General features: G+C 37.7%; 3 protein-coding genes across 9 annotated transcripts in view; 1 reads left to right on the top strand and 2 right to left on the bottom strand.

The window, feature by feature from the left end:
• Positions 1-557: 557 nt before the first annotated feature.
• Pbp49 (proximal sequence element A Pbp49) lies at positions 558-3,494 on the top strand. 2 transcript variants are annotated; one of them, XM_033332842.2, is made up of 6 exons: positions 558-837; positions 907-1,121; positions 1,191-1,380; positions 1,455-1,727; positions 1,800-2,044; positions 2,131-3,494. In XM_033332842.2, the coding sequence occupies exons 2-6, from the start codon at positions 934-936 to the stop codon at positions 2,399-2,401; spliced, it is 1,167 nt and encodes a 388-aa protein (XP_033188733.1). In that variant the 5' UTR covers positions 558-837; positions 907-933; the 3' UTR covers positions 2,402-3,494. The 2 variants fall into 2 exon arrangements, with proteins under 2 accessions (XP_033188733.1, XP_033188734.1); XM_033332843.2 differs by having other exon boundaries at positions 559-821.
• LOC117156106 (protein O-mannosyl-transferase TMTC4) lies at positions 2,421-5,322 on the bottom strand. 2 transcript variants are annotated; one of them, XM_076618606.1, is made up of 9 exons: positions 5,144-5,322; positions 4,843-5,007; positions 4,589-4,772; positions 4,327-4,506; positions 3,808-4,268; positions 3,357-3,737; positions 3,182-3,289; positions 2,940-3,081; positions 2,421-2,873 (listed from the first exon to the last, which is right to left on the bottom strand). In XM_076618606.1, the coding sequence occupies exons 2-9, from the start codon at positions 4,932-4,934 to the stop codon at positions 2,439-2,441; spliced, it is 1,983 nt and encodes a 660-aa protein (XP_076474721.1). In that variant the 5' UTR covers positions 4,935-5,007; positions 5,144-5,322; the 3' UTR covers positions 2,421-2,438. The 2 variants fall into 2 exon arrangements, with proteins under 2 accessions (XP_076474721.1, XP_033188732.2); XM_033332841.2 differs by having other exon boundaries at positions 4,843-5,068.
• A 277-nt stretch (positions 5,323-5,599) lies between these two features.
• The window catches only part of LOC117156130 (uncharacterized), a 38,533-nt gene continuing 27,997 nt past the window's right edge, over positions 5,600-16,135 (bottom strand). For 4 of the 5 annotated variants that reach the window (XM_033332888.2, XM_033332889.2, XM_076618772.1 and 1 more), the window contains exons 3-12: positions 12,659-12,753; positions 12,445-12,574; positions 12,128-12,231; positions 11,812-11,989; positions 11,179-11,422; positions 10,918-11,092; positions 10,721-10,847; positions 10,475-10,648; positions 10,270-10,352; positions 5,600-9,307 (exon numbers count right to left, since the gene is read on the bottom strand). In XM_033332888.2, coding sequence (XP_033188779.1) covers positions 9,097-9,307; positions 10,270-10,352; positions 10,475-10,648; positions 10,721-10,847; positions 10,918-11,092; positions 11,179-11,422; positions 11,812-11,989; positions 12,128-12,231; positions 12,445-12,574; positions 12,659-12,753 — 1,521 coding nt within the window. In that variant the 3' untranslated portion in view covers positions 5,600-9,096. Of the gene's footprint in view, positions 9,308-9,832; positions 9,872-10,269; positions 10,353-10,474; positions 10,649-10,720; positions 10,848-10,917; positions 11,093-11,178; positions 11,423-11,811; positions 11,990-12,127; positions 12,232-12,444; positions 12,575-12,658; positions 12,754-16,135 lie in introns of all 5 variants that reach the window. The other variant, XM_033332891.2, reaches the window with a different exon arrangement.

The raw sequence follows: 16,135 nt of genomic DNA on the forward strand, positions 1-16,135 counted from the left end.
CTCTGCGCACACTTCTGCGCATCCGTGTGATCGAGCAAGTAAAGTACATGCTCTCTTGTAATTATGATCCCTTGCTATTGTGTGCGCCGGAGTAGGAGTACTGGTGCGCACGCTCGACCAAGCACGGCCAATAATCACGATGGGACTAAGGGGGAAAGTTGGCCACGCTTAAGAGGCGGAGTCACATTCGCACGGACCATTGGCGAGAGCAGTGCACCGTGAGCGAGCCCGGTTTACGCCTCTTCATTGTGGTCTTTTGCCACGCGTTCATTGTCTTATTCTACTTCTCCCTTGTTGATGACTCGAATGCGTTGTATATATACCATTTCGGTCGAACTACGCTTGACACTTTCTACTCGCGAATTATCCGTCCTGACTGTTGCAGGGTAAGAGAGCGTTGTACGAGAAAGTTTGCAAGCTAATTCTGATACATTTGCCTTTAGGTGTTTTTTTTTTAGTTCTTTGGATTTTTTCTTCGGATCTTTATGCGATATAGAAAGTAACCCTAGTGACGTGAGATAAATAGTAGAATATAGTTTCTTTCTATAAATTTCACTTTTAACGTAAGCATCCTAATTTTTGGTTTTGAGATAAATAACTGACCGATGATAAATAATGGGTCTCCGTGAATAATGTGGCTCTCTACTCTGCATTGCACCGCTATCTATCATCGTTTTAGCAAAACACGTCCTCCATGCAAAACGAAAGTTACCATTTCTCGATCATATATTCTTCTGAACTGTAAACATTACTAGTTGTCTTTGGTCTTCAGTCTTAACTTCGAAAGTTTGAGAGACACCGCTTTCCAAAGCATAATGCAGGTTAGGTTGGGGTTAGGTGCAGTATAAACAATCACAAAACGTTGTGAAATTGACGAGCTCATTTTAAACCTTGAAATAATTGTAGTTCTAGATATTTCTTTAATTCGTTACAATGGACGATGTATATAAATTTTATAATAGAAATGCATCAGCGAAAGTGCATATAAAAGAGTATTTTAATGACTATCGGAAACTGATCGATTGTTTTATACCTATGAAAAGAGCTGAAGATAATTTGATGGAAATGATGGGAGTTCAGCTTACAGAGGAAGAAATGTCCACGTTAACAGAATATTGCAGGTTTTTCAACATCTGTAAACTTCGATCTTTCAAAGTTGTTCTACGATAATGTAAAACAATTATTTTTAGCGTTGATAATTTGACAGTGGAAGGAGAAGTTCCAAAATTAATTAATAATAGAAAAATAAGAAAAAAAGAGGTGTTTGATGCTCAAGAACCACCAAAAGATGTACAGTTACAAACTATTCAAAGTCTAAGGCAAAGGTTAAAACAAAACTTCAAAAAGCCTACTTATAAATACCTAAGTGAATTGTTCGTAGTAAGTATCTAGTTTGAAATGGAAATGAAAAGAAATATGTTTTGTATACGATTACTATTTTTTCTTTCCCTCAGAATTATAGAAAGGTAGAAGCAACAAATGAAATGTGTGCTGTTCCTGGTCATGATATTCTTATATTTGTTAGAATTTACTATCCTTTTCTACACCGTGGAAAAAGTGCACCAAAGACGGAATGTGGTACATTGTTACGATTACATAATGTTATAGCGATACTAGGTTCTCAAACACTTGCTCAATTACGGGATAAAATATCATGTATTGCTGATTTCAGTATTTCTAGAGAATGTAGCAATAACTTGGACAATGCGATAGGACCTATGGCAAAAGTAATTTATTCTTTCTTAATATTTAGTTAGATGCACTGCATTTGTAATTTATAGTATTTTTCATGACTTTAGGATGTTTACAAATCAGGATTCTTTTTTATTGAAGATACTTTCTATAATGATATGAGGTGTCCCACAAATGTTGACTACAGTAAGGTAATCATCAATTGGGCACAAAGAAGACCAAAATTAGGACCTTTTAATACTGCTACAATGGAAGATTGTACGCTGGATTCATTGTGCGTAAGATTTGGATTCCCATGGGTGTACAAGCACCAAGGTGGTTGTGAACATTTAATTGTGTTTAGCGATGCTAGGTAATTTTATTGTGTCATATATAAACTTCTAATTTTGAAATAGATTTACCTTTTTTGACCTCATTTTACTTTCCTACTATTTTCAGGTTTATTAACTGTGATGATGAATTAGCGATATCCGCGTATCCAAGAATAATTAGATTAAGACCTACATCTTCCAAATTTTGTATGATATGTGGTATCTTCACTGTTCGATGGATTACAATGGAACATGAAAGAATACCGCACAATCCTTGTTATTTTTGTGATATTTGTTTTAAGTCTTATAACTATATTAATGGTAAAAAGGTCGGCGAATTTAAAGCGTACGCATATCCACGAAATATTGAAGCCGTGAAGGGAAAAATAGAAATATAAATGTACCGAACTCCATCTGTTTGCATCAAAAAATAGATTATTTTATTAACGTTTTCAGAGAATATAGCTTTCTCAAATTTTCCTTTGCACTATTTAATTCTGGTTTGAACTCTAATGCTTTCTTATACATATCTTCTGCTTCATTGAGTTTATTCCATCTATGATACAGTACACCCAAATTCGTATAAAACATAGCATCTTTAGGATTCCTTGATATTGCATTCTTAAAATACACTTCCGCTTCCACAAAATTTCCTGCTTTCCCCAATATGTTTGCGATATTGAAATGAATGGATGCATCATCCGGTATATATCGTAAAGCTTGATTTGCTACTTTTAGAGCATCTTCTCGCATACCTAAATCATCAAGAAGTAATACCATATTGGTCCATGCTCTTCTGTGCGTATTTCTTTGTTTCGTAGCAGATTCCCAGGCTTTCAATGCTTTATCATAATTTTTCTGCTCCAAATACTATAAACACAGTCACTTAGAATTTCCGTATTTACTTTCTTTAAGGTTTTGATTAATATTACTAACCAGCACACCCAAATTATAAAAGCAATCAGGATATTTGCTTCTATAAGTCAAAGCAGTCAAGTAACTTTTTTCCGATTCTTCGTATCGTTTTAATGCCGATAAAACAATGCCTAAATTCATCCATGCTGTGGCAAAGTCCTCCCTAAAAAATGACAACTTAGTAGCACTGCATTTTCAATAGGCAATTTCAACCAAGACGATTAAGTAATTGGACATATATACATACACACAATTAGACTTACTGTAACTCAATAGCTCGCTTAAACAACGTCTCTGCTTCTAAATACCTTCCTTGATCTTTGAGCAAATTTCCGAGGTTGTTCATAGCTTGAGCATACGTGGGATTTAGTCTACTTAATACATATTAAAGTTATTTTACGTTTGAGAGATTTATTTTATTTCTGTAGTCTTTTATACCTCAGAGCTTCCTCGTATTCGTATTGCGCTAATGTAGAGTTTCCGGCATCAGCCGCATTTTTCGCAATATTATAGTGTACTTTTGCATTTAATGGACAAACATGTAATGCTGATCGGAATAAAGTAGTTTCAGTTCTCCATTGGTCACTTCTTATCCACGATTTCACAAAGAACAACGAAATTAAAGCTACATATGATAATAGCAAATATTGCACAGGGACACGGTTATAAAGTTTCTGTAATCCTATAACAACTAAAAGGCAGTAACCAGCAGAGGGAATGTATAGAGTTCTCTCTGCCAAAACGAAACCAACATTAAAAAAGATATTGCTGGCTGGCAAAAATGGAATAACGAGCATTGTCACTCCCATAATCGAGTATCTGCAATACAAAGAAAATTTTCTTATATTTTCATTTTATTGTTCCATAGATTTACGAAGTATATAATTACCTTAAAAATGTATCTTCATAAGAATTAAATATATATACCAACATTGCACCAACTATTAACCAGAACAGAAGAACAAAAAGTATTCTTTTATCATTGAAATTAATTAAGGGTATACAACCCATTGACCAATCAAAGCACAGCCACTCAGGACATATCAATAGCCATATATTCAAACAGTAAATATAATTGTAATTTAATATTCGTAAAAATATATTGTGCATGAATGATGCTGGGTTATCCACAGGTTGAAAGATTGGAGCCTTAAACTCCATTATGCAAAATCTCGAAATTATAAGTATCAAACCAGACGCAAAAAGTATAAAGAGCCTGATTAGTAATTTTTGTTTTTGTTTAATAAAATTCTTCAGTTGCTCACACGAAGGTCTTGATGTAATGAACAAGATTATTTGGAATGGATATAGCTTGTTTACTACTATAATGTCATATATGCAACAAATTCCCTGAAAAAGATGTCATTATTATATTTACACACTAACAGATGGAAAAAATATTTCTTACCACTGCAGTAATTCCTGTTTCTTTGCACAGCATTGCAATTGCAACAGATGTGATACAACCACACATACTGAGCCATCTGTATAATAATCTCCTCGCATAGATTGAATAGTAATAAAATATAATGGATATCCACATAAATAGAGCACACAATAATTCTGCTCTACCTACAATGCCCGAAACCTATGCATTTGCATGAATTAGGAGAACAAAAGGTACATCTTCGATTCTTATAAAAGAAAAGCATATAATTACAATTACATACAGCTTCTGTATGCACTGGATGAACAGCAAACAATGCGGTAGCATAAAACGTAGTACTCCTTTCTTTTGAGTCTATAAGTATATTAAATACTGGTAACATTAATATGGAAACAATGGTATGAAGTATTATATTCACTATGTGATAATCTTGAGCTATCAATTTTTCACGAAGCCAAAAATGTAATCTACAAATAATGCAATTCCCTTAGAAAATATACTTAACACGTTAGTTCTTATTATATAAAAAGATGTTACCTAAAAGATAAGATCGTAAGTGGTCTATACGACTTGTGGCTTTGCTTATATGTCAGTCTTGTACCCCAAAAATCATTTTTAAATATATCCATCAAAGGACTGGTTTGAACATCTTCATTATGTACAATGGCTTCAGAATCATCAAATACAAATTCACCATTATAGCTATTAATAAAACACAGAGATAATGTAGTGATTATAATTAAAGAAAATGATATTGGAACATCTGTAAAAGTTAGATTATATTAGTATTGTTTAATTTATAAAATACAATACCGTACAGGTATGTACGTTAATGTACCTGGTAATTTGGAATTCATTTTTAATGGCATATTGTTTTCCGCTCTAACGAATTCTATCAAATATTCATCTTCAAGTTCTTATATATCTGTTCTTTCTAATTAAAAATTTATTATCTCTGTATCTTTGTCTTCCGTAACAAAACGCCTTGAGAATTTGTGAATTCCTTACTTCTTACCATTTTCATGTCATTTTCAATGTTATCGGTAGAGCGTAAAATACAATTACGCAGACGAGTTTCATAGAATAATAAATAGATGGCATTTCATATAACTCGTGTCATGTTTCATGTTCTGTAATACCGATTACGAAAACCTTTTACAATCTTGCGCCCTGTGCGATTTATCGTAACGAATCCATACATGTGTATATGGTTACATTATTTGAAATTTATTTCATATCAAAATAATAAAGATAAAAGGGAAGGATAAGAGAGTGAAAAATCGATTTCAGATAGTAGTTTTTACCATTCATTTTTATTAACTTGCAAAATTACCTTAATTGTCTACTCATGCACAGATAAAATATATAAATAAAAATGTAGGTAAATAGTGAACGTGAGTCTATTTATCGAGACGGTCTAAGCACGCGTGTGCAAAATTAAACCACAAATTCGAATTTCACATCGAAAAAAAAAAGAAGAAAATAATAATAATAATAATCGTCTTCCTTCCTTTCTTCGAAAAAGACACGAAATCGTGACATGACGACGCTCGATTTAAGAAATCACGTAACAGATCTATAGAACAGTGATAAACCTATCATAGAATAATGAATAAATATAACAATCGAAAACATGGCCAAATGCAATGACGAATAATATAACCGGACGTTCTCGCCCATCTTCCACGTGTCTTAACTTTCGTTTAATGAAAACTCGATGCGCACTACATTGTCACAACGAAATTTTTACCAAGAGATATGCACATATATATACATATACATACATATATATATATATATATATTGTAAAAAAAAAATCATAACGAGCTATATAAAAGATACAACTGTAAGTGTTAATAGTTACATCTTTGGACAGTCAACAAAAGCGATCACTCGCGGTGAAAACGGTTCTCTGAATGCGGAAACGCAATAAAGAAATTAAATAACTTCCGTGATAAACGTCAACCTCTTATTTGGGGAGACCTATTTGGATGATCGTTTCCTCATCTTTTTCATTTCTTCAAATGGTCAATAGGAAGCGCTAAATATCCTCCTCTTCTTATCGGAGAGATTCTTTCCTTTTTCTTTTCTCATTTTTTTAATGATAGAATATCTAACAATATTTTAAGTTAATAGATAACTCGCCAAATAAAAGATTAGCTATCCTTAAAAAATATTACGTCGATATTTAAGAATTCGATTCTGTAAGAGGTCTTTCTATTGAACACCTACATCACTTTATTTCTCTTTTACTGTTAATCGTGAAAATTCAACGACGTAAAGGAACGTGTGATTCCATCGTGTGATATCGGAAGCTGGTAAACACGAAATCTGAATGAACGATTTTAAAGAATGGTTCTTAAAAGAACCGATTTACGTAATCAAGCGAACACAGGTACGTAACAGTAACAAGAACAATAACCGTGTTTCAGGAGTATCGATAGGATCACAATTCTTTCTAATATAAATATTTCATTTTAAAACGTCTGATCGTTCAAAGATTTTCGATATGTCTTTATTACCATTGCGAATTACTTATGATATATTTTGGTAAATTCTTTGGAAGTATTTCCAAGATGTATTATCGAAAGTGATTATCTGTAATATGGTCCAGTACTCGAGCATCCTTTACGACAAAGAATTTTCCATCAACGCTCGTTCACGTTGCTTGCAATTCAACTCTGTTAATTAACAAATAACACGAAACAGATTTAAAATTAACGCGCCATCTCACGTGGTCTTCGTTATGTGAATTATAGCACACATTTCGACTAGAGTAATATTATATATGTATACGCAGTTAAAATTAAATTTCGGAAACGAAATTAATATATACATTCCAGCAGTCTTGGCGGCTCAAGCGGATCTCGTAAATCAATTGTACCCTGAACATACGAGTACTCTTCGAGTACTTTCACAATCAAACGTAACGATATATCGCTCGTACAATTATCATTTAATGGAACAACAAGTCGTAGAATTCACGCAGAAATAAAATCTCTAATGAGCAATTAATTTAACAGTAACAATTAAAACGTATTTAAGAGATGGTTAAAAAACAAGAGGGTACAACTTCCGTTCTCCAGTGTCGTAAATTAGATTAAGTCGAGCCGCGTTTAAGAATCCATTGCTGTGGCAGTAGACACTTTCAACAAAATTTCACTACACGCTCTTCAATGATCGTCATATATACGTTCTTCATGGTGTTTTCCTAACGAAAAGGAATCTAAAAATAGAATCTCCTTGCATCTGTCAGCGGAGATTTGCATACTTTAAACCACAATAATTCCTTAACAATCATTTAAAAAGTATCTAAACTCTCGGGGCCACTTTATTAACGTAATTAAAAAAAAAAAAAAAAAGTATGGAAAGAAGATAAACAATCGATATTCAGAATGCATCGTTTCGAGGAGAACACTATAAAGCAACTTTAACTTTGTTTATAAAAAAAGCTACGTCCACTCAACGTCCAACTGGTAAAGGGAGATCCCAATAAATCCCTTTGAACCTCGAAACAAATGTCACTTATAGGTTGAAGGGGACGATGTTCCTATCATTTAGAGCAGCATCTGCGTTTACACAATTTCTCTGTCTCTTCGTTTTCCTTTCTACCTTCATGCTGAAGATAACAGAACACGTCTCATCTTTGGCTTGTATTCATCATTTTGCAAGAAATGCCTGCAAACACGTGGAAAAGAAACAACAATCGTAGATCGTAGTCTGAGATTTCCAGAAAAAGAATAGGACACACCCACATTACGAATATTATACCGGATCGAATTAGAGGAATATCTTACTGTTACGATCTCGCTCGATCCTTTGAACGTTCTCGTGCGTGCAATACTTTGCGTACAGTGTAACACTATGGCTTACAAGACGATTATATAGGGTAACAGCACCTCTTACTCGCAAATCCAACGACGTCGAATCTTCTAACGTGCAATTTCCAGTTGTTGCAGCCTCGGGCTGAAACTAGGGTGTGTGTTTTTTCGCGGAATTTCATCCCGTTCTCGTCTAAAAAATAATATCCTTCGAACTAGAAAAATTGTAGTCCATCGGGATGAATTTGCTCGAGAACCGACTGATTAAATTGTTTTATATTTCTACAGCTACTGTCAGTTGACTTTCTTATAAATGGCTGCAGCAATTGAAAGACCTGCATTTTTTTCAAGTGACTTTCTCGCGTTAAGTAAAAATAAGGGTCCGTGATTTGCTGTCTATTTACAACGTGAAGTACACAATATGTATATCGTAGAGAGATTGAACAATGACGCTTGCTTATCACACATCGTCGTGCCGTTGCCTGAATCTTCCTCTCGACTACTATTCATAGTTACGGATCGATTCGGTGATATCGAAGCTTCTCCGTTTCAAAGAGGATCGCTCGATACTTCCCTCTTCTTATTTTCTTATCTCAAACGATTAAATATGTCTAGCTTCTAAAAAAGCTTCCTGTTCTGTTTCATTGATACGTTTTAACATTGTTCGATTATACTATCCAGGTAGAAGGTTAAAATCAATCGTTCTCAGATCTTTGTACTTGAATGATCTTTGTCTTTGTACTTGAAAGAAACGATTCTTGCCAGATCACCGAATGGATTCGTATACACAGTTTCGTCGAGAATCGTTTCACCATAATATACGGCTGTTCACAAAAAGATTACACGACACTCCTACTATATGGAAAACAACTACGCGTTTAGACTACTGAATTGCTTCGAGGAAAAAGTCAATTTCCCCCTTCCTTTGCTTTCTCTTCCCGAGGTTGACGTTCGGCTTTCCCATTCCCGTTCAATTATCGCTCTCAGCGTAATCGTCGCTGTCACCACTGTCGTAATATTGGTACCTCGACTGTTGACAGTTGAAATCCAATGGACTGTTCGTAGATAACTCGGGGTATCCTTGGTATTCGGTATCTATTCCCTGAAGTACATCCACGGATTCACCGTCCAGAACCTCCAGGTGTTGGGAAAACACGTCTTCCGACATGGAATCGTTTGACCTAGGAAAAATAAACGCCTTTTTTCTTTTTTGCTTTAAATAAATCTTCGATTCTGTCATAGGGCAAAATAATAGGTGAACTATCAGTGATTCAACTACAGCACTTAGTCGATTAGAAAACGATGCAACACAGGTTCATATTTTAGTAGAAGCAAAAATGGCGTCTAAAAAGCATTTGAAATTCAATCCTCGAAATTCACTCTTGGCTTACGAGCATGTAAAGAGTTTCCTTCATTCAGCGATTATAGGAATAAAAATATACAGCTTTTAATAGCGTTAATCGTAGTTTCGAAATATCTCGACCATCTTGCATGAATTAAAATTAATGATATACCGTATGTTCAACCGAGAGCCAGTTAGTATTCGAATAATACGGTACGGATAAAACGGTACGGAGAATAAAAAAAAAAAAAAAAAAATAAGAAAGAAATGAAATAAGCGGTTAGCCGACTCTCTAATTAATACATTATGCATACACGAAGGTCGTGCATCACTAGATCATGCAGTTTTTGTTTTGTTTACTTACTGAGCTGCAGATGATGGTTACATTTCATCATCACACAGCCTGCAACAAACGCATAGAGCGCACTATGGTCATTACGGTCACAGTACAAAATGAAATTGTTAGATCCCGCAGCAGGGCATACTGTCTATCTAACGACAACGCATGCCACAATTCGAAAGCTATGACTTTCGTTTCATAGCTTGATATGATAAGCAAGAACTTTCTATGAAACGTCTATTGTACTGCACGCTAGTGTTCGATATTTCTTAATGTTTCAAACGATTCTTTACACGAATCCCTGACTGATTTCATTTTAATGAATACTAATCGCTATTAATAATATCGATGAGTTATATGCTTGATGACGTTAATAGATGATAGTAAAAATATTCACGTATCGATTATATGACATAGACGAACCGTGTGTGTAATGTAAGTCGCGCGAAATCAATACTTACATTTGCTCATTCTGTTCGTTACCGCTCTCTTCGGTGACCAACAGTTCATACTCCTCTGCCGCGAATCGGTCCCAATCCGACAGCTGTTGCGAATGAAACAAAAGAAAACATAACGATAACAGATATCAGCGAGGTACTCATAACAACGAGTGTTTCCTGGTAAATTTCATTTTATTTGCATTTGATAATTTCAAGAGCTTTTTACCTCGTGACCATCGGGGTCATGCTCCCTAGCAGATGCAAAAGGATCTCTCTGCTCGTGATCCAGGTACTTCTCGAGGTTGAAGAACGTGTCGAAGAAGATTGAGGTCATCTTGCACTTCTTCAAGTCGCTTAGAGATATCTTTCCCGGCGTCGCTGGTTTGATCATGTCCAACATCTACCAACCAAAAAATTATTAACTTAAAATTATAAACAAAACTACATAATGACGTAATTTTCACTTACTAACCTGACAAAGGCAATCCTCAAAGGGTAACGTTTCCAGTCCAATCGCTTCCATACGATGCAATTGTTCTTCATAAAAATATTCCAGCTCGTACATTGACAAATATCCATCGCCATCGAGATCCATGCATCTATCGATCATCCGAAATGAAATATCTATTGTTCGTACAACGCATCTAGCTTAAACATTACACGTTATACCTGAACCAATATTCAATAGCAGTCGGATGGTTTTTGTCCTCCTCGCTTAACAAGAACCACACGAATTCCGTGTAACTCATTTTATCCTGGGGTTGTTGAACGCCGTTTCCGCTTTTCACGCCACCCCTGGTCACTGCACCGCTGAATATTCTCGCGATCATACGCTTGGAAAGAGCTGTAATACGATCCAACCAAAAATAAGAGAATTCCCTAGCAACGAAACTTACAAAGGATGTTTTTTCTGGAAGAAATTTTCCTCACCGTGATCATTATGCTTTGTGAGATCCGTTTTGTCGATGAAGAGATCGTGATCTCGGTCAAGCTCCCAGAATTTGCAGTAGATCACATAGAAATGCTCATAGCTGAAGTAGGCAGTCACTTGATTGATATCCTCCTCGTGTTCGAGGATCGCTATCACCGACAAAAGGTTGCTTCTTCGCAGTTCGGCGACGGAAATTCTTCCGCTCCAGCTTCGATTCACACAATAGAATATCCTGGCGATCACCTGACGTCAAAAATCGTGAAAATCATCAAACAAGATATAAATATAAATTTGTCGCCTTAACTACATCCTCGGTATTGAACGTACAAATACGACGTGCAAATACAGAAGCCGGTTAAATAGAAAAAAAATCTAAAAGATTCCATTTAAGTGGCTGATGTGAAATCGAGTAAAAAAACAGCGCAACGTTCGCTCGTTAAAATGATTTTCCAATGACCAGAAGCGCGCGTGATAATTGCTCGAGGCGAGCACGATCATCTTGAATAATTCAAGACGATCCACGTTGCGTAAACTACGGTCCATCTTCCGTGAAATCTTTTTTTTTCTTCTCCCTCTATCTTTGCCTGCATTGAGAGAAATATCCAGCAAATATTTATCGCGCGAATACGAACCGTGTGTACGTAGCGTGAATGGAACTCAGTAGCTTCTTTGAGGAAAGTTAAACCGGGATGAGTCTCGACTACGTCTTGTACCAATGGGATCAAATCCTCTGGTAGTATATTGTTCCTCTGGCCCCGGGTTGTGATTCGGATAAACTTGCTTGCCGCGTCATGGTAGGTGTTCGACAGTCTATAAATAATCAATCCCACGACATTCATTAAACTTACCGAATTAGAGAACAATTCTTTCGAATTAAAGCGCTCGAATATCTCGATTCATTTTTCAGATGTGTTTATTGACTTTTATAAGGTGTATGTTATAGCATACTCTTTCCAAAACTCGAGGAACGCGTTCATCTCAACGTAGCCGGTCTGATCTCCTCCGGCGGCAAGGAAAAGCGGCACCTTCCAATAGAGCGGCAAGTCGCATGCCTGCAAGACAAATCATAGCCTTTGTATGCAGCTGTTCTAACCACGGAACGTTAGAGTTACGGCTTTCCCACGTGAAATCGCTGCCCACGTGAGAGAATACGCGAATGGTCAAGATCAAATCTCGACTCGAATCTCTGTATTAAACCGAAGAACGAGTAAACGAGGAAGAACGTTATCCTTGCGACTTTTAACAAGTTTCAACGGTCGTTTTACCTTGGTGATAGCGTGAAATTGGGCTCGAGATGCACGATGACCAGGAAGAGTTTGGAAAGCAGCGGTGATCCTCGCGATAGTTGCCTCTACTTGCGACAACGGCAGAGGTTTCCCTCCGGGAAAGTAAAATCTGCAATAGAAATTTCGTTTTCGTTATCCTTAATCGAATAGTTCAACGGTTATTGTATCGCATACGGTTTGGATCAACGTTTACCGTGGTATGTGAACGTTTCTGTTCGCTTTCACGTGCCTCTGGAGTGTCGTGTGCGGTGGCAAGCTCTTTTGCTGTGTCTTGTCTTTCGCGTACGTCTAGAACCAACAAGCATCGTTCCGACCAGACTGATTGGGACCGTGAAAAGTAGCAAAATCGCAGCCTACGTTCGTCTATATATATTCGCTTAGTATACGATCGATCGTTATTTGAACATGGTTACGATTTTGCACCGTGTATTTAGTGATATTATTCGCAACGAACCCGTAATTAGAATTACTCAACTCTGCTGCGTTCTTCGAATTACATTTTCCACGGTTAGAAAATTTCTTAAGTCGGAGCCGAATAATTTTGCATCGTGTGCTGAAGTTTCTTTCGTTCCATAAAACATGAAAATTCAAGAATCGCAGCAGGGTTAATCTCGTAATGCAGCATAAAGTTCTCGAAACATGTTGGAGAAGCTAAATTGGCTTTATTTCCTCCAGTTAATTTCCTTCGTTACATAACTTGGTTTATGTCGCGTGTTACAAACAAAGGACACGGCAAGCCACGATCCTGATCTCATTATATTGTTCGAGCTTCCGGTTACGTTGGATCGATGCGGTTCTCCAAGGTGTCTAATCGATCGTCGTCGACGAGTCGGAATAATTCTATGCTTCTTCGAAAGCGCCGTTCCGAGGCGAAGGTATCGGCGTACCAAGGACACGACATCCTGTTACGCGACGCCAAGGATCCGAAGAATGCAAAGAGGCCGGCCAACGCGGCTAATGCATCGCCTCGCCCATGTGACTATGGTTACATCACGAGTCTCCTCCTATATACGCTGTTGTTTCCAACATCACGGTCAAGAAACGACAGGATCTTTCGGTTCATCGCATGTTAGGTGTCGATCGTTAAACACTGTACATCCTTTCCTTTGCTTCATTTCAAATATTTGCTTTTTTTCCAAGAAAGAACGGGAAGAATGGAGATTTTACAAAGTTTGCTCAACGAAGGTATCGAAGATAAGAGATGTCAATGATCGCCAGAAATAGTGGCAAGGCTAACGACAGCAGCGGTAATAATAGACGCGAGAAAAAAATACTGCGAGTAATAAAAATAGCGGTAGAGCTTCTTCGATGGAATCCGTTTAAGGAAGATCAATAATGCACGCCCGTTCCACCAGGCGAATATAAGGCAACGTCCGCTCGAGTGACCGAACGATAATCAACGATAGTCCCAGATCGAACGTATCGAGGGGATAAGACTCGGGGGAACCTAACTTGGAATGAAAATAGACCTAACGTAAGAGTTGCTATTCACGAGCGAAAGTTAACAAGTGGGAAAGCAACGAAATTGGAACATAAAGCAGATATAGTATAGATAGTTATAGTATAAACAACGAATCGATAGTTATCGATAACCGAAGACGCGAATCGTTGTGAAATCCTGGAACAGACCGGGTCCACGTCCCATGACATTGGGGCAGATTAGGCAAAACGACTGGTACAATTATCGCAGTCTCATGTTTGGCACGGTTCGCTGTCTGACACACGGGATACCGTCAATCAGCGTTCCAATTGACATAGCGAATTCGGCTACGCCTCCCGATCGAATCCTCGCTCTGCCAACCGGCCAAGGACCACTCGTTTCGATACCGAATACTTGACCTTCACCGTTCGACCGATGCTGCGGTATTTACATTCGATTTTGTTGCCCATCGGTGCTTTAATTCATGGAAGAGGAGGATGCCGAGTTCGTAAACATATTTTAAATTAATTGGACCGCGGCTCTGACGATGAAAGAGAGTGGCAGTTTCATCGAGGTCCTGATTCAATCAGATATTCTTGCGAGGATCGTACAGAAAGTTGAAGAGAACTGTGCAGAGAAATGCGCCAGCCAGGGAACCTAATTCGTTGATTGGATTCATCGAGAGCTCTATCCTTAAGAGGGGAATAGTTTGTTCTACCATTTTAACCTTCTAAATGTGCGAATTTGAATATCTAAAGTTCAATATTAAACTTAAGTATTCGAATCTGCATGGTTGCAATTATATGTTCGAGTTTAAACGTAAAACCTGTACGTCGTTAAAGATATTTCATATCGAAACGTTTCCTTCCTGGTTCCCATTATCCTAACGAGTGTCGCTTGTAGTTGGTCACAGTGAACTTTCCTGGCTTGAGAGTCCGCTTTTCAGCCATAAGCGGTGATAGAGTCAGCCACGCTCGATTCCAAGGCGACAGACGACGGCCTTTTAAAATCTAGCACGGTATCCAATATGGAGCGGCTACAATGAGTCAGTCAGTCGTCGCAGATATTCGCCGGCGAGAACGATTTCTCGCCGTTAACCCCAAGGGCGCTCGAAACTTTTTCCTATTTTCCTTTGACCGTCGTGCCACCGATCTCACGTCGCCGCTACCCGAGTCTTCACGTTTTTCCATATCGGGCTATATACACACCGGTGATACAACGCGGCGTCACCGATCGCACGTCCTTTCCAATGGGAATTTTAATTACCCGATACCTGGAACCTTACCTAGCCGCGTGATCGCCTTAAGCCGTTCTTCTATCGTTAAATTAATTCCAGCTGGCAATTTCAGCGAAATTACCAATTCCAGTAATCCTATCGTGCGTCGTGACCAACTATATTCTATCGAGTTGTCATTCGTTTCTATATAATAGCCTTGCGAATCATGGACCACCCTGCACGATAAATAACACCAACGTAACGTCATGGGTATTATTTAGCCAAGAGTACAAGACGATAAGCGGTCGAGAGCTGTCCGTTTCCACTTATGGCCATGGTGGTCCGCTTTATTCCTCTTCTCGAGGTCGAATAACATTAATCGTAACGAAAACCGAGCAGTGACTCAGCGGCTCGGCGATCAAACAAACGAGAGACACGCGTCGATTAAATTAATCGAGCCCTCTTCTCTGATATCACGATGAACTGCGTCTTTTAAACTCCATCGACGTATCTTTCTTTTTATTCTTCGTCCTGTTTATGAGTCGTCTTAAACGGTTAATAGCCACGAAAACTGGCGACGAAAACATCGGCTACCACATGGAAAGAGAGACTTCGTTCAAGCATAAGAAAATACATCTGGCATTGAGCAGAGGCAACAAACACCATTGACTTCTGGATACATCCACCAACTTCCATGTTACTTTTTTTTAAACACAACAAATTTTCTTCGAGTCTCCTTTATATCCATCGACGGTGCAACGCGAGGCAATTGCTGCGGCCTCTCTGCTACACATTGCATCCATAAATATCCACGTGTTTCTCGTTTACTTCACACGCACGCTGGAATCCGTGGAATCTTGTTGTTCCCATTGTTACTTTGTGCTGTTTATTACAACGATATCGAGAATTTGCTATCAATTTTCTTGAATCAGCTCGACAATGATCTCGAATTAATTGTAAAAGTCGTAGGCGGAATTGGCAGGAATTTCTCTGACCAAAATCTAGTTTGATCTCAAAGCACATTGAAAAGGTAA

The sequence above is a fragment of the Bombus vancouverensis genome, chromosome 5, assembly GCF_051014615.1.
Source record: "Bombus vancouverensis nearcticus chromosome 5, iyBomVanc1_principal, whole genome shotgun sequence".
Classification (NCBI taxonomy): domain Eukaryota; kingdom Metazoa; phylum Arthropoda; class Insecta; order Hymenoptera; family Apidae; genus Bombus; species Bombus vancouverensis.